The sequence below is a fragment of the Chrysemys picta genome, chromosome 2 (assembly GCF_011386835.1).
Source record: "Chrysemys picta bellii isolate R12L10 chromosome 2, ASM1138683v2, whole genome shotgun sequence".
Lineage (NCBI taxonomy): Eukaryota > Metazoa > Chordata > Testudines > Emydidae > Chrysemys > Chrysemys picta.
This window is the reverse complement of record NC_088792.1, coordinates 82,444,480-82,463,516: the sequence shown is the minus strand read 5'-3', so window position 1 is coordinate 82,463,516 and position 19,037 is coordinate 82,444,480. Positions and strand designations below refer to the sequence as shown.

General features: G+C 42.1%; 1 protein-coding gene across 7 annotated transcripts in view; it reads left to right on the top strand.

The window, feature by feature from the left end:
* Positions 1–19,037, top strand: part of CPNE4 (copine 4) — a 326,914-nt gene that overhangs the window by 217,429 nt on the left and 90,448 nt on the right. For all 7 annotated transcript variants that reach the window (XM_065583639.1, XM_065583641.1, XM_008171356.4 and 4 more), the window contains 2 exons: positions 543–626; positions 4,234–4,323. In XM_065583639.1, coding sequence (XP_065439711.1) covers positions 543–626; positions 4,234–4,323 — 174 coding nt within the window. The remainder of the gene's footprint in view (positions 1–542; positions 627–4,233; positions 4,324–19,037) is intronic.

Below are 19,037 nucleotides of genomic sequence, written 5' to 3'. Positions count from 1 at the left end.
ACAATCTGCCGCCCCAAGCACCAGCTTGCTCAGCTGGTGTCTGGAGCCGGCCCTGCCTGTGCTAATGTTTGTTGACAATAGCATTATATCCCAGCCATTGAACTTCTGTTTGGGTTATCTAAATAGGACTAAATTCATCCATGGTGTAACTCCTTTGAAATCTGGTCCAGCTTCCCAAATATAATAAAACTGATGATAAATGACCAAACTCGTATTTAGGACAGAAATAAATCAGCTAGATAGGCTGCTCTCAGCAGGAATCAGGTTGTGTACAGGTGGGGAAGCTATCGTTAAAAGAGAAAGCAGGCCACAATATTACTGTAAACAATGCCTATTGCCATGATTGAATAGCCAAACTGAGACCAGCGGAAGCATCGTGTAAGTCCTGGTGGAACAAGTAAGGATAAAAGATAATTCTGGGATACCTAATTGTCTCACTGAAACAGAATTAGCATTTCTTTTTCATTAGCAGGGAAGCAGAGGGATGCTGTGGATACACTCCAATGGGTCTCAAGAGTAAAGTGCTCTGACTTTTATTCTAGGATTTTTTCAGCAAATCTGATCCATTTCTGGAGATTTTCCGGATGAATGATGACGCCACACAGCAGCTCGTTCACAGGACTGAGGTGAGTAATGGGCTGGTTTTATTCTCCAGGGGCACAGCTGGTCTGTAGCAAGGAATAGTTTTATCTCTGCCATTTCAAAGGACACACTCCCAAGCACCCACACTGACTCACTGAGGTCCTACTTACTCCTTTCCCTCCAGTTTCACACTAGGGTAACTATTGACTTCAGTACAACTACTCCTGATGTGTACTGCTGGGAGTGAGAAGAGAAGAGTGTTCTTGGAACCTAAGATGCAGGCTTAATTTAATTTACAGCATATAATTGTGTTTGATGGGGTGACACTTTCTCGGGGCACCCAGAACTATAAGTCAGTGGTTCTCAATCAGGGGTCTGTGGCCCCCTGGGAGGCCGCAAGCAGGTTTCAGGGGGTCTGTCAAAGAGGGCCAGCCTTAGACTCGCTGGGGTCTAGGGCAGAAAGCCGAAGCCCCACTGCATGGGGCTGATGTCTGGGTCCCTGAGCCCCACCACCTTGGGCTGAAGCCAAAGCCTGAGCAACTTAGCATTGTCGGGGCCCCTGTGGCATGGGGTTCCAGGCAATTGCCCTGCTTGCTACCCCGTAATGCTGGCTGTGGCTTTTATATGCAGAAAACCAGTTGTTGTGGCACAGGTGGGCTGTGGACTTTTTACAGCATGTTGGGGGTTGGTCTCAGAAAAAAAAAAGGTTGAGAACCCCTGCTGTAGGTGACCTTGTTACCCATGTGCATTAGCAAAAGTGAGACTTGCTGGTGCTAAATGGGGTGACTGCTCTCTGTCACCCTTGTCTGTTAGCCACTCTAGACAAACTTCTCAGGATTCTGCCAGTGTTTACTTTGCATGGCAGGTAACACTTGCTGCACTCCAGTCCCTGAGCCCCTTTAAAGAGTGTTCAGCCTCTGTCACTGGACACACAGTAATTACCAAGCCTATTGCCTTTAAAGAGACAGTGTGCACACCCGCTTACTGGTTTCACCTAACAATTCCCACTTATGATAACACAGAGAGGTTTATTAACAAAAAGAATCAAGTGATACTGAGTAAGGGTAGTAGAAACTGATATAGTTACAAATAAAACAGAAATATAACACGCTTCTAGGAGACTAAACATAACTTTAGCAGGATGAAATCTTTGTCTAAGTTAAATTTCTCACCTAAAGCAACCTCCCAGTGTCTCCAACCCCCTGGACCAGAACCCAGCTTTCATGAATACAAAAAAAGCTGTCCTTTTTGCTCCTTCAATGATGGCTTATCACAGGGTTCCCTTTCCTCTTCCTTATAGTAGTCCAGAAAACCTTTGAAGTGTATCCCAATACAAAGTTCTTCTCCCCTGCTGTTTGTTCTTCCGTGTGCTGATGCCATATTGTCTTTCTCATTCTCCTGTTAACTTGCTTTTTTCCTGTTGACTTAATGTGCAAATGAAGCACCAGGGCTCAAAATTGATACATAGGCACAGGTGTCCTATGCCTTCTTTATGCATTGTGAGTAGTCCCGTTGACGTCAGTCAATGAGTAAAGCCTTGTCTAAATGGGCTAAATCAACGCCGCTGTGATTGATGCAGCGGGCATCATTTTAACGGGTCTGATAAAGTCATAAATCGATGGGAGAGTGCTCTCCCATCTACTTAATTAATCCACCTCAATGAGAGGTGGAAGCGATGTTAACTGGATAGCTTGTCCCATTGACATAATGCGGTATAGACACTGCATTAAGTCGATATAAGTTATGTAACTTAACTAGTGTAACCTACATCGACTTACATCATTACTGTAGACAAAGACTTAGTCTTTGCGTGATTCTGGCCTCAGACAGTACAGGGCTGAAGTGGTAATATGGAACTGGGTTTCCATTTCTCTTTTCTGGAAGTATAAGACCAGATTGTTTTAGCATGTATCTATGAAACTGCTAAGACCACCACTACGTCTACAGTTGGAGCTAGGGGTGTGATTCCTGGATTACAGACATACTCATCTGAGTTAGCATGCTAAAAATTGTAGCTGGGGTAGCACAGGCAACACTGGTGCAGGCTAGCCATGACAAGTACATATCCACAGGGGTAAGGCAGGTTTGTACTCAGTACCACTGCTGTTGCCCATACTACCCTGGCTACGCAACTATTTTAAATGCACAGATGAAACCAAGCACATGTTTACACAAGGTGGGAGTCACTCCCTTAGGTCACAGGGTAGATGTGGTCTTAGAAAGTTACAGAGAAAACATTGGGATCTGTCTGCCTGAAAAGAGAGCTGTCATTTTATGAGGCAGAATGCAAGCAGCATGTTACAGAGAAGGCATATACTGTGCTCTGTAATGAAGACTACTTCTGTTCATTCTTATTTAGCTATTTTCCCTTATGCTTAAATAAGGCTGCTTCATGTACATTCCAAGACCTTCAGGAAATAGAAGTCTGGAGGAAGAACCTAGTCTTCAAAACTGTTTTGTTTTATTCTGACTGGTTCTCCAGATGGACCACTCTGCCTGCTTATACCCATCTTTATTTTTTTTCATGATGTCACATATGTGGCTCTTGCCCTTTTTAGTGTCTTTGGGCTTGATCCCACTGTCCGTGCTCCATGACTATGTTCAATGGGAGTTTTACCAATGTAAGAACAAAAGGATCAGATCCTTCATAGATTCCAAAGTGGAGAATCACTATTCTGTGAAAAATTAGACATAGAATCAAATTTTGACTTCAGACATGTATGCCTGACCCCTATTGCAATCTGTGGGAGCCACAGGCAAGAATCTGAATCCAGAATTCTAACCATATCATTACCTTTCTAACTGCATGGCACTGGTACTTACCATCATGGTAAATAACCTGATACAGCACATACCATGGGGCATATCCTCTTCCTAACAAAAAAACTGAGAAAATGGGCGGTGCGTGGGAAAGATCCAGGGGGCCAGAGTAGATGGAATCCTCCCCCCAAACCACACCTACATACACTGGGCTTCAGTGCGCTGCTGCTAGTGCAGACAGACACAGTCGCTTCCACCACTGGTGCTTTGACTGGAACACAGTCCTGTGGCATGCAGGGGTCAGGGTCTTTGAGCTAGCTCTCTACATCTTTTCACAGTAGACCCACAAAGACTTTGCTACATTCAGGGCTTGTTCCATCTGTTGGAGGGGTGGGGGCAGGATTTACTCCCGGGTAACTAATTGGTCAGCAGTCACTATGTCAGTAAAGAGTACGTGTGTGATGTATAAACTCTTTAAACTTCAAACATTTTCAAGGGCTTTAACGCACTGGGCTTTTAGTTAGCTCAGGCTGTTGCTTTTTAAGAGCCTCCTCCAAAGCCCACTGCAGTCAGCAGGAGACTCCTGTGGCCTTCACTGGGCTTTAGATCAGGGCCTAATCTGTATTAATTCTGTCTTGATGCCATCCAAGCATAACAGTACACATAGAAAAGATTTCAATAAGCAGAACAGTCTTTGCTTGTCCCGTGGATTGCTCCAGAAACATTGCCAACAATATGGTGCACTTAATTTGATGGATTAAAGGGTTTACTCTCTGCTCATTTTTCCCTTTCTGATTAACATACTGTGTTGAAAGTCATAGTTATTGTTCAGCATTCTATTTTGAAACATGCAAATGTCAAGTATTTTTCGTTCTTTCTTTTCATTCTCAGGTTGTGATGAATAACTTAAATCCAGCCTGGAAATCGTTTAAAGTGTCTGTAAATTCTCTGTGCAGTGGAGATGAAGATCGCAGACTAAAGGTCAGAGGCCTGTCTATACCATGGAACAGTGTTCCTTTTAGAAAACCAAACTTTGTTTCCAGTTTTCGATGAAAGATTGCAACTTCACAATGTCTTCTCCTTTGACACCAATGCTGATCACACAGCCGGATTATGATTAGTCAAATCAAATTAGAGATGCGCAGCAATGGTAATCCAAGTTGTTTAGCTAATGACCATTTCTGACAATGTGAGTTCTCCCAGGGAAACTCCACTTAAATCAGTTGAATTGCAGTGGTTCTTATAGTAACCTGGAAAATAAGGTGGATGTACATGCCAGGCAGTTTATACATGCTGCTGGAGAATTTATAACTAGAATTATTCATCTAATGGAAGTATATTCGGATAAGGAAGCTACCATCTAACCACTGCTTCCCCACTCCCACATATGAACAACCTTTGCTTACCGGGGGAACTTATATAATAATACAGTTGTCAATATGTGCAAACCGAGATGATCAAAAAGGAATATGTGATGTTGTAGCACCACACTTACGGACCATCAGACAGACTGATGGTGAGAGCCTTGCATGCTGGTAGGGGGAAACTCATTTGTCTCTTGATGCTTCTGGTGAAATCAAGGCAGGGGCCATGTTTCCATGTCTTCTAATTGGGTTGCTCTTAGAGTCCTGCAAATCATGAGGGGAATTCCAAGATTATGAAGGGCTCCAGTAAACAACCAGCCCCTTTTACTTCACTAAGAAATCTGTAGATCTGTTAGCAATGATGCATACAACGGGTGAGTGACTGGAGTTTGGAAAGAGTTTGTGAAGACGTTAGGACCATCTTTATGCTTGAGACATTACACTTGAGTAGAAAGTTCCCTTCTCTCTCTTTCTTTGCCTGGTGTTGTTCATGTTAGCCTAACAGTTTGCTTGAGTTAAGGATTCAAATTTGTTTTCAAAGGACATGTAGAATTACATTGTGATTTCTTTGAGCGGTGTCACACATTCATCTCTTTAAATCTATGTTTAGCCATTTAAATGCCAAGGTAGATTCACAGCATCTCTTGAATTGTCTGGGAGCTGTTGGACAGTACTAATATTTTTTTTTCTTGCAAAATATAAGGAGCCTGGTTCTCCGTGGTCTTGCACCTTGTACAGTATAACCATTTTCCCTTGTGCAGGGTGGGAATAAAATTCTACCATGTTCATTGTTACTTTTAATACCCAATTTGCGCTCACACTGCATAAATGTATATGACTATGCAAGATACAAGGCAGGCGAGAATCAATATGTAGCAGTTCAGTAATGGACTCTCTCATGGTCTTCTCCAGAAACGCAGTGGCAACCAGCTCCTTTTGTGATGTTGCAAGTTGCTCAGCATTTTGGTCCCAATCCAGAAAATGCTTCAGAGCATGTGTAACTTTGTCTGTGAGTAGTCCCATTAAACACAATGGAGTTGCATCAGTTTACACCAGCAGAAAACTTGTCCTCAATACTAGGATACAAAACTTTGCAATATTTCTTTTTAATACAGAAGTAATATGTTTCCTTACAGACCTGTTCTCAAATTTAAATTTGACCTGTTTTAATTTTGATATTGTTAAAGAATGTTCCTTTTTTCCCTAGTGCTATTTATATATAGATAGATATACACCCTCCACCCCCGCATATATGAAATGTTTAAAATCTATAAAATCTTTCCTCTATCCAAATTGATGCATGTTCATATTTTTAATTGGGTGTAGTTGTTGTTTGAGCTTCATTTTCTCCACTATGAATTAAGGTCCAACAATGGTAAAGATGAGTTTCTATTCATCTTCTGAAGTTCATCTCTTTCTCTGCCCTTGACCCCCAATCTCATAGCCTTCTGCTATTTTGGTATCTGTATCAGAAGCTGGGTATTCCCCAGAGAAAGTTGACTTTTATTGTTATTAATTTACTGGGCACTCCTAAAGACCTTACATTCTAAGCATTCAGGAGACAGATGGGTAGGGGGAAAGGTTAAGGTTAAGGAAAAAAGGGGAAAAGAATCATAAGGTGGCTTAGGTTTGTGCATTTATTATGGAGACTGTGACTTATTGTCTTAATAATCGCAATGGTGTTAAAGAATTGTAGTGATGTGGGTATGATGATGATGATGATGGCCATATCAGTAAGTAGGTAAATGCTAGTGGTTGCTTCCTGGGTTTTTGTTCGTTATTGGGAGTAGGCATGCTGGGCAACAGTGAAAAGGTGGAGGGATGAGTTCTGGGGCAGAAGGAAGGTCAAAGGAGCAGGGATGGCAGGGGAGAGAATGACAGAGGGTAGCAAAGAAGAGGAGAGGATGAGGTGGATGGAGGTAGGGGAAAGTGAGGAGGTCAATGGGGGTGAGGTCATATGTGATAGCCAGATCTTAGATGGTGAAAAGGAGAAAAATTCAAAAGAGTGACTCTGTGCAGCGTCAGGAAGCTGGTGTCATACAGGATCTTTCCCTCTGCTCCCAAGTTCTTCAGAGGTCAAACCAGTTGTGTTTGAGGAAATATGTATGGGAATGCTTTGGGACTGTAACATAGCCGTAGGAGTGAAAGAGAATAATCAGAGGAGAAGAACTGCCTCTGTTTTAAACTACATATAAGAAAAAGGGTATTGGCTAAAGAGCCTTTCTAATGCAAATGAAGAAATATGTGGAGGAGTTATTTACTGTAGCTTGTGTGAGATGGCAGTCATGTGAGGTGTCAGAACAATTACTCTATTATCTTTCTAGGCTGTATTTTATATAAATTCCTTGAATAAATTAAATATCCATGAGTTAGTTACCTAAACACCAAAAGATCTGATTTTTCAAACTCAGGCCAGAGGAGCAAGTATTCTCTATTATATCGCAATGTAGAACTTCAAAAGGAAAAAGCAGAGGCTATCCAGGGGTGGCCCAAAAGGTGACTTGAAGGACAATTGAAGTCAATGGGCATTGCAAGGGCTCAGCACCTGTGAAAATGAGAGTACTTATTTAGGTTCCAGATTTAGACTTAGATTTAAATATTGCATCCAGATAAGAAAATTATAGCCTAGAGGTTTTGCCTTTTTGTACGAAGATATAATGGAACATGCATCCCTGCCCCCAGGCCTTGATTCAGAAAGCACATAAATACCTGCTTAACTCCAAATAACTATAATAGAGATGCTTTTATACACAAGCTTAAAGTTTGACATCTTTAAGTGCTTTGCTGAATTGGTGCCCTAATGTTGAAACATTAGAGAGGTTCTAATCTGTAAATCTTGGGAGAAGGTTCAGGATATCCTTTCTCCAGAGAGGCCCACTTGAGGGTCATTTTAAGACTTCTTGGTCTGCTAAAACCCCATGTGGTATTCTGCCCACCCCACTCCCACTCAGTGATGCACAGTCCATTATAATACTTTTAATCCCGCTCCACCCTCTTTCCTTCCCATAGTTCTCATGTCAATCGATGGGATAAGATGAACTTGTATATGAAAGATTTAAGCATCTACTGATATAACAGTCTGGTTTTGAAGGTTTCTTTTATAGACCTCATGATTTATAGACCTCTAGTGTATCCCCTGTTACTTGTCTCTTTTTTAGAGCTGAAAAGTCCCAGTCCTATTAATCTCTCCTCATATGGAAGCTATTCCGTACCCCTAATCATTTTTGTTGCCCTTTTCTAAACCTTTTCTAATTCCAATATATCTTTTTTGAGATGAGGCGACCCCATCTGCACGCAGTGTATTCAAGATGTGGGAGTACCAGGGATTTCTACAGAGGCAATATGATATTTTCTGTCTTATTATCTATCCCTTTCCTAATGATTCCCAACATTCTGTTAGCGTTTTTGACTGCCACTGCACATTGAGCGGATGTTTTCAGAGAACTATCCACAAAGAAAGATCTCTTTATTGAGCTAATTTAGAACCAATCATTTTATATGTATAGTTGGCATTATGTTTTCCAATGCATTTATCAATATTGAATTTCATCTGCCATTTTGTTGCCCAGTCACCCAGTTTTGTGAGATCCCTTTGTAACTCTTCGCAGTCTGCTTTGGACTTAACTATCTTGAGTAGTTTTGTATCATCTGCAAATTTTGCCTCCTGACTGTTTACCCCTTTTTCCAGATCATTTATGAATATGTTAAACAGTACTGGTCCCAATACAGACCCCTGGGGGACACCACTATTTTCCTCTCTCCATTCTGAAAACTGACCATTTATTCCTACCCTTTGTTTCCTATCTTCTAATCAGTTACTGATCCATGAGAAGACCTTCCCTCTTATCCCCTGACAGCTTACTTTGCTTAAGAGCCTTTGGTGAGGGACCTTGTCAAAGGCTTTCTGAAAACCTAAGACACTCTATCCACTGGATCCCCCTTGTCCACATGCTTGTTGACCCCCCTCAAAGAATTCTAGTAGATTGGTGAGGCATGATTTCCCTTTACAAAAACCATGTTGACTCTTCCGCAACAAATTGTGTTCATCTATGTGTCTGATCATTTTGTTCTTTACAATAGTTTCAATCAATTTGCCTGGTACGGAAGTTAGGCTTACCAGCCTGTAATTGCCGGGATCACCTCTGGAGACTTTTTAAAAAATTGGTGTCATATTAGCTATCCTCCAGTCTGGTACAGAAGCTGATTTAAATGACAGGGTACATACCACAATTAGAACTCATGGGTGAATACTATCTGGTCCTGGTGACTTATTACTCTTTAATTTATCATTTTTTTTCCAAAATCTCCTCTATTGACACTTCAGTCTGAGACCGTTCCTCAGATTTGTCACCTAAAAAGAATTGCTCAGGTTTGGGAATCTCCCTCACATCCTCAGCCATGAAGACCGATGCAAAGAATTCATGAAGTTTCTCTGCAATGGCCTTATCTTCCTTGTGTGCTCTTTTAGCATCTTGATCATCCAGTGGCCCCACTGGTTGTTTAGCAGGCTTACTGTTTCTGGTGTACTTAACAATTTTTTTGCTCTTACTTTTTGAGTCTTTGGCTAACTGTTCTTCAAATTCTTTTTTGGACTTCCTAAATATATTTTTACACTTGACTTGCCAGATTTTATGCTCCTATTTTCCTCAATAGGATTTAACTTCCACTTCTTAAAGGATGCCTTTTCGCCTCTTACTGCTTCTTTTAGTTTGTTGTTTAGCCATGGTGGCAATTTTTTGGTCCTTTTACTATGTTTTTAAATTTGGGGGGTACATTTAAGTTGAGCCTCTATTATGGTGTCTTTAAAAAGTTTCCATGCAGCTTGCAGGATTTTCACTTTTGGCTCTGTACTTTTTCATTTCTGTCTAACTAACTTCCTCACTTTTGTACAGTTCCCCTTTCTGAAATTAAATGCTATCATTTAATGCTGCTTTGGTGTGTCATCCCCCACCCCCCAACAGGGATATTAAATTTTAGTATTACTATTACCAAGCAGTTCAGTTATATCCACCTCTCCCCCACCAGCACAATCTTTCTGTCCTTCTGATAAATTTTGATCCTGAAAGATCCACCCCAGTCTTCCATGTCTCCCTCCTGAAGCCTTTCCTTGACAATCCATTCCCCAGCCAGATATCCCACCTCCACTCCTTGGTTCAAGTTCAAGACCAAGAGCATGAGGAGTGCCTGGTCCCCGACATCCTGGACTCCCAAATGTGCAGAGTGGCCCTGTACTATCTGATTGATTTGGGAGGGTTGTGGGCCCAAAGAACACTCTTGGGAGCCAGTTCATCATGTACATGTCCCTGCAAAAGCACAGACCTTCCACAGGAATCACCCTGAGAAGAGTAGCCTCGTGGTGCCCTGGGAGTGGGGGTTTGGCACTGATGGTCTCAAACCCAGGCTATGTGGCTGCTGAGGGGGAGCCTTATTCTCTGTTCCACTGAGCTGCAAAGGGAATGCTGCTAATTCCCACCACCAGAAGCTACATCTGCTGGCTCAGTGAGGTCAGATGACAAACAGCAAACGTCTGATTATACCCAGTGGTGTCCAAAGCTTCCTGATCCTGTCACTTCTCTTGTCTGACTAGCTAGTCTCTCCATGACCCCTGTGACCAAGTCCCTGCTTCCTTGCCTGGTTTCTGCTCCTCATTCCTGCTCTCTCTCCTTGTCCCTATTCCTGTCACCATGCCTCGTCCCTGTTCTTGTTTCCACGCTTCCTCATCCTGCTTCCTTGCCCTGACCCCAGTTGCTGACTCCAGCTTGGACCTTTGACATGACCCCCGAGCCTGACCCTATTCCTGGCTCTAACCTCTAGGGCAGACAGTCCACATTACAGGCCCTAACAAATAGCTTTTGTTTTTTCTGTATTTTTGTGTATGTAAATAATTGCAGGCACAGATCCAAAGATTCAGATGTCTAAGTATTTGCCTATGTCCGCAATCAGGTATTTACAGTAAATACCTAAGTGGTAGCAATTTATCACAACTACTGTTACCATTAGTTGTGAGTGCAAAATCGTACCTCCCCAGTAAGAATCCAGGTTGGAGCATCTTTAAAATTCAGGCCCTTAAGCTTCTTGGATAGGTGGGACTGCAAGACTACATTAATGTGGTACAGAGGTGTCCAAAAATGAGTTGTCTGCCCCAGGGCTGTATTAAGGTACTTCTAAAATTACCATTCCATTTGGACCATAACTTCGGACCTGTAACAGCAGAGAGGAAATAGAGGAAGGAGTTTTGGGAGTCTGTAGTATAGTGTACATTTTTGTGGTGGAGTATAAATTGCCTAAGCAGTCTACTTTTCAGCATAAAGTTTCTGTGCTGGAATACTTATAGACTAGAGCATTTATAAAAAAAAAACAGACCCTGACTTTCTATTTTCTACAGTGAAACAAAGCATTGAAAGTAATATATTTCTGAAACGTGCTGGAAAAAAAATCCTTCACAGTATTAAATACGGAGGCTTTTAGTATATTCTGACTGAGCCACAGCCACTTGCCGGGGTAGTCTGAACACGGGGCACAGAAATAATTTAAAGCTGGATAATTTGCATGGGTACTAGCTATTTCATTCTGATGTCACTTTGAAAGGCATTTCTAAATGGAGCCTTTGGGGAAACAGAAAAGCTTAGGGGAAGATATAGGCTTGTGTAACATTGGCAAATTACTTGCCCAGTAATGGACACATTGCAATGACTCGTTGGAACCTCTTTCCTTTGGATCCCCGATGAAAGAAGAGTGAACAATAGCCTCTGCACCTCACCATGCAAGGCTCTGCACATGTCAATTGGGGCAGAGCCTTGCATGCCCTGGCCTTTCATCTCTGCCATTGAAATCACATGTGTATTGAGATTAGCGCTTTCACTCCCATTATGAGGAACAGGGATTAACATCACAAAAACACATTAAAACAATACAGCTCATTTTCAAAAGTTTGCCTTTAATAGGTCTCAGATTCACAACAGCTTTAGAACGCTTCAGGCATTTGAAATTCTTGCACAAAAGATGTGTTGTGTTTAAAATGATAAGACATGCAAGGTCAATAAGAGTAAAGCAGCCAGCGAATAGACTCCTTCAAAACTCTTTCATCAGTTTCTTTTACAGAATCTGTTAATTTTGGATTCCTTGTGGAGGTTTTTTTATTATCTTCCTATTTAGCTGTGGCACAGAGAACATTTTTTTTATTTCTCTCAGGATGGTTCTTAAAGCTTTAGTTCATTTTACTGAGTCATAATTACTACTCCTGAAGGTATTATGTTAATGAAGTATTAGATTTATGAACTACTCGGCTTTTCTTCACAGACATTGACACCATTTTGGGGGTCTAGTCACCCCTCAGTGATGATCTGTAACTCCCTTTGCACATTGACGGGGAGGATAGAGTCCTTTGGGCTAAAGCTGACATGTTTTCTTCCTTATTTGTAAAGACCAGGGATCAGTTTATAGGAATATTTATTTACAAGACTCAAGGAGAACATGATCCCTTTGAGAGTAATTTCATTTACCTCGTACACATTATCAAGCAGTTACACTGAAGGTCATTAGTTGTGGAATGTTGGCACCTAAAAGGTGGCCTTTCACTTTAAATAAATGGGCATTTTGAACCTAGTATTGCATATTAAGGAGCTTCTGTCTATCTTCTGTCTATTCATCCTAATAGTTCCCGGTTTCTCTCATTATAGAGGCTCTTTGGTTACATAAGCTAGAAACTGCCTCCTTTACATTAGTTGCTGTAGTAAATAAACACTCGGGAAGGCACATAAGAGAGTACACTGTGCAAATAGTGGCGAGCACATGCTGTACAGTACAAAAAGTACCATGTATGCTGCAGGGAATCCCTATTGTGGAGAATGCACTGAGAGCAGTCTGAAAGGACACGCATGCAAAACTGGGAGGAAACCAGGACAAAAAGGTAGAGACAAAGTACTAAAAGCAGGAGAGAGAGAAATCAGAAAAATATCTGCACAGAGTACAATAAGGATAAACCTTCCTAGTTTCCCTGCTTTAAGTATACGGGGGGGATTTTTCAAAAGCACTGATAGAAGTTAGCCATCTTCCTGCCATTTGTGCGTTTGAAAATTTTCTCCATATTGTGAAGCATAGGCAGCATTATTATTTTGAGTAGCTCCACTGATGGGCTTCTCACACAGAACAGGCCTCACATTATTATGTAGAAAAGATAGATTACCTTAATCATAATTGAAAATGTTGCCCTTTCTTTGAGGTCAGCTCGGATTGCCAACTTTCTACTCTCACAAAACTGAACACCCTTGCCCCGCCCCTCCTCCGAGGCCCCGCCCCTCCTCCAAGGTCCTGCCCGGGCTCAATCCATCCTCTCGTCGCTCGCTATTCCCATCCTCACTCACTTGCTCATTTTCACTGGGCTGGCTCAGGGGACTGGAGTGTGGGAGGGGGTGAGGGCTCCTGCTGGGGGTTGCGGGCTCTGGGGTGGGGCCAGAAAGGAGGGGTTCAGGGTGCGGGAGGGGGCTCCTGACTTGGGCAGGGGATTGCGGTGGGGGGTGTGAGGGCTCCAGCTGGGGGGCAGGCTCTGATGTGGGGCCGGGGATGAAGGATTTGGGGTACAGAAGGGTGCTCTGAGCTGGGATTGAGGGGTTCGGAGGGTGGGAGGGGGATCAGGGCTGGGGCAGGAGATTGGGGGAGAGTGAAGGCTTCGGCTGGGGGTGCAGGTTCTGGGGTGGAGAACCTTTCTTCTGTGACAGGCCATTGACCCACAGAAAAAAAATCGATCGCAGGCCACTTACCCACTCAGGGGGGCGCGGAGGCTCAGGGCTTCCCCCGCTTGTGGCTCCAGCCCTGTGGCAGGGCGGAGGCTCAGGGCTTACCCCTGCAGTGGGTCAAGCAGGCACAGTGGCTCCAGCCCTGCGGGAGGGCACCGAGACTCAGGGCTTTCCCCCACCCACCAATGGGGCGAGCCGGCACTCATGGCTCCTGCCCCACTGCGGGGTGCCGTGGGCCAGATGAAATTAACCATGGGGCCGGATCTGGCCCTAGGTTCCCCATACCTGCCCTATGCGTAGGAGCCGGATGGGGGACATGCCGGCTGCTTCCCAGGGAGCCTGTCAGCCCTGCTGTGCCACGAACCAGACAATCAGTGGCCCTGCTGACCGGAGCTGCCAGGATCCCTTTTTGACCGGGTGTTCCGATTGAAAACCGAACACCTGGTCACCCTCAGCCCACAAGTGATCTTGGGGCCTGATTCTGCCATTCTTTCTTGTGCTGAGTAGCAATTTGTCACACAAGTAGTCCCTGATTTGTCAATCTGTAGTTGAGTTCTCACATGTGTAGTCCCGTTGACCTCATTGGGTCTGTTCATGGAATTAAATACTGTTCTTCAGCATAAAGATTATAGAATCAGATCTTTTGGGTGGTAAACTCTTCAAGGCAGGGACTCCATCTCCATCTGTCTCTGTTTTGTAGAGCATCGTGCACATCTATGGTACTAGGACATCAAAGAGATGTATTGTACATGTATAGGTTTTTGCAGGATTGGGGTCTATATAAATAATAGTAATGCACTACATTTTTTCAATCCAACAGGCTCTATTAAAGCTGCTAAAACTGAATTTTCATGCTAAGATGGTATGGTTGATTGATTGTTATTAACACTGTCTTCTTAAGACAGATTTACATTATGTTTAAATAAACAATATACACAATAACCTCTTTGGCCTGGCTGACACCATTATATGTGTGTGATGGGTTGGATCACAGAAACCCCCTTGGGAACTTCCAATTGATATGCCAAGACTACTTTTGCCCCTGCTTTCCCTGCCATCTCGGGACTCCAGCACCCTATCTCGCTGAGCCAGACACGCCAGTCTGCTCCAACACAGACCCAGGCCACGTGCCCCAAAGCTGCAGACCTAACCTGAAAGCAGCTTACAGAAGTGTTCCTGTCTTTAACACTCAGATGCCCAATGGGGTCCAAACCCCAAATAAATCCGTTTTACCCTGTATAAAGCTTGTACAGGGTAAACTCATAAATTGTTCGCCCTCTATAACACTGATAGAGAGATATGCACAGCTGTTTGCCCTTCCTCCCCCCCCCCAGGCATTAATACATACTTTGGGTTAATTAATAAGTAAAAGTGATTTTATTAAATACAGAAAGTAGGATTTAAGTGGTTCCAAGTAGTAACAGACAAAACAAAGTGAATTACCAAGTAAAATAAAATAAAACACACAAATCTAAGCCTAATACAGTAATCCAGTTGAATACAGATAGAATCTCACCCTCAGAGATGTTTCAATAAGTTTCTTTCACAGAGTAGATGCCTTCCTAGTCTGGGCACAATCCTTTCCCCTGGTACAGCCCTTGTTCCTGTTCAGGTGGTAGCTAGGGGATTTCTCATGATGGCTGCCCCTTTGTTCTGTTCCACCCACTTATATATGTCTTTTGCATAAGGCAGGAATCCTTTGTCCCTCTGGGTTCCCACCCCTCCTTCTCAATGGAAAAACACCAACTTAAAGATGGATTCCAGTCACTGTAAGACCCCAAGCCTTCATTCCTCCCAGCCTGACTTTCAGGAAGGCCTGCCTGCAAACAGTCAATTGTCCTGGTTAATGGGAGCCATCAAGGTTCCAAACCACCATTAATGGCCCACCCTTTGCATCATTACAATAGGCCCTCAGAGTTATATTTCATATTTCTAGTTTCATATACAAGAATGATACATTTATACAAATAGGATGACCACACTCAGATTATAAACTTTGTAATGATACCTTACAAGATATCTTTTGCATGAAGAATATTCCAGTTACATCATATTCATACTCATTAGCATATTTTCATAAAATCATATAGAGTGCAGAGTTACAATGTGGTTCATGCCTTATAATATTATAGATGATGTTCTATAATTTTTCTTAGAAATGTATATTTTATCATACAGGATTAATGAATTAGTTTTAGCCTTCTAATATCAGTTCATTACTTTAACCTGAATCCTCTTTCCAAGATGCTCTTTCTAGTCAAATTGTAGCCTATGTTGTGTTGTGGATTTTCAGGACAATTCCTTTGTGTGTCTTTGTTTAGTAGTAGTTATACCTGAGTTTCTTCCAGGCTGCTCAAAAGTGCTGAATCTCATGGATTTTTTTGGATCATTAGCAATTCTTTTTTGAAAGGCCCGTAAATGTATTGGATGCACTAGCCCATGTGAAGCAACATTGAACAGCAGTGATTAGTTTGATATTTGTCTAAGTTATCCCTGGAATGTTTTCTAGAGCAATAAGCTTACAGTGACCATCAATACAATCTTGCTAATGTAGGTATTTTGTACACTGTAATCCTTCAATAAGCACTCAAGATCTCTGAAAGCAGCCAGTGGTGAAGTTAACCTAGTTGGACCTCTGAAGAAGACTAAAAGTAAAGCTTAAGTGACAAGTAATAAGTAATACATTCTGACAAATCCATTAGTGCTTTTACTCTTTTGTGTTTTATCTGTCATGCATGATTCTAAGTGCTAATGCAACAAGACATGGTGTACGGTCAACAGCAATAATGTTTGTGCAGGATTTTAAATGCCAGATTGAAAAAAGGAAAATGCAAGCAAGTTGAAAAGGCAATTAAAAAAATCCGTGGATTTCATGTTTTTCCTTGGGAAGAATGCACATTTGTTCTTTTGTTTTGTTTTGTTTTGTTCTTTTAATTGCATGTAGAACCAAACTGACAGCCAGAACCAAAGCTAGAAGACAGTCTAAAAGTAACTTCCTAGCAGAGGGTTATAGTTTCATTTACCCATTAATATGCTGTCAGTCCAACCTGATTCAGGATCATTTCTGCAACTTTTACTCCTGTTGAGAAATACTTACACATAGATAATCTCACTGAATCAATTATTTCCTTCTCATTTATACTGGTGTAAATAAGGATTTATGTCATTGACTCAGTGGAGTCATTCTGGTGGTAAACTGTTGAAAAATAAGTGCGAGGAGAATCAAGTCTTATGACTTTTCTACATGAGGCCTGAAGATGCCTCAAGCAGTTTGTACAGTAAACCTGTTCTTTCATTAGATGAGATTAAAGTTCTTGAAATAACTAAGTAATTCTCAGAGGTTTGATTCTTTATTGACGTGTAAGTGGTATTTACTTTACTGGCAATCCCAATGAAGTAATATTGTTGTGAGTTTTCAGGGAAGTTTCTTTGTGACATAGGATGTGCTTCTTGATAATTTCAGCTAAGATTCCCTCAGACGGGTCAAAATGAAAATGTGGATTTCTTTGGATCATTGTGGAGTGGAATCCATACATGTATTTGATGCAACAGAAACCTGACAAAAAGTCAATGGGACTATTCATGTAAATAAGTACCACTCAACAAGAGCAAGAGTTTCAGAACTGGTCCCTCAGAGAATGATCTAGTTATTTTGAGGAAAATGAAAGGAAAAAAAAACATGCCACAAAATCCATATCTGTTGAGGGTATCTTCAGGCCTCCTTGTACAAAAGTCTTAGGTCCTGATTCTCCTGTATAGGACTATGCTAACATTCTAGTCTTCTAAATGTTTATCTATCTTTTCACATTTTCCCATTCCCTGTCTACATGCCAGTGGTTACAAGAGTACCATTATGTGGGCTATGCATTTTAAAAACCCATTGGTTCTTCCTCACGAGGTCTACAGTGGTTTTCGGCAATTAGTTGCAGCTACTCTTCCCATTTTGTCAGATCTGGTTAATCTATAACTCATCAATTTCTTTTAATGGTTGTAGTCTTGATTAATTAATCTCAGCAGTGCATTTTGATCACGGATTTGTATGAAGAGGTTGAGGACTGATCAGATATTCTCCATAACCTCTAAACAGGGTGGATCCAGGAATTAAGATGCCAGTAGTCTAGAAAACTGCACAAAGTTAACAAGTTACTCTACAGCATATATACAGCCAACTGTATCCTATAGTTGAAGAGTACCATGTATTCAGGATTAGATAAAAATTGACTGAGCCCAGCTGCCTGCACCAAAAATTTGCCCATGCCATGTCCCCAGATAGCATAATTTCACTGATGTCCTTGATGTCCAGAAGATCTTTCCTCTTCTCTTTGGTCAGTGATTTTAACTTAGCAGCAGAGGCGGGCACTAGGACCTTGGAGGTGAAGGAAATGCACCTGAGCAGGGAGTAGATGGTGGCAATCAATAGTTTGCTGTGCTCTCTGTGCTCCCTGACTCTCCACAGTGTTCTAGCCTCCTTCACCACAGGACACAGATCACAGAGATCCAGGTCTCTCCCCTACCTCTTCCCAACTAGCATCCATTTATAAAAAAGAAATTTGGCTACAAGGAAGAAATTCTAGAATGTATTGAAGAGGCTGCTTCATGATAATCCTCCTCATACAGTGGGTCTGCTCCAACTCTCACTGAAGTCAAGCAGAGTCTTTCTGTTGCCCTCTATAGGAGTCGCATCAGGCTTTATCACTATTACAACTGTCACATGTATAGCAAATTAGTTGTCAGATTAATTAATAATCTAGATTTGGGTTAATTGATGTTTGTAAAGTGCTTTGAAGATGAAAGGACTGTATAAGTGGCAAGAGTTGTTATAATAACAACTTGGGGTGCATGTGTTATTACACAAGGGAGAGTCTATCTGAGATGTAACAGTTAGAAGAAAACTAGCTGATTTTCAAATCTCCAAGGACCCAAAATTGCTCATCAAGTTGGCAGTGGGGAATGGAGGGAGTAATTGCTACACATAGCAGAATCTGAGTTGCTGACAGAGCAATAAGAGCCAGGATCTTGCTCTCTCCCCTGGGATGACCCTGACAGGCCTAAACTCAGTGTTTGCCTGAGAGGAGCTTTCAGTTCTCGGCCAGAGCCCCACTGTTTCACAAGCACTGAGAAAAGACGGAAGAACCCCTCTTCCTGACATTGCAGATACTGTTCAGTGTGTGAAACAAGGGCATAGGGATTTCAATAAGTAAATGAAAATTGAATGCAGGATGATAATGTCTTGTGATTTTTCTGCTTTTAGACTAGGGGCTCCAAAAAGTGTTTCTGCATTTGTTCCGTTGTGGTCAAATGGAAAGAAGCTTCCAATAGTTTGTGCATCATTTTTATTATGAACTCCTACTTTCTTCTTGCATTGGAGTGCATGTTTTTTTCCCTTGGTGAATAAATACAGGCTTTCTTCTTCCCCAGCTTCACAATGAAGAGCACTGATCCAGGAAATGTTTCTTGAGAAATTCTCACTACTGTTTCCCTCCTCCACCCCTGTCAAAGTGAACATTAGCCAGCACATCCATGAAATGGAACAAAGAAACTCCCCATAAATGTTGCTGACTCTGATACAAATCAGAGATATCTGGTTCTTTGTGAG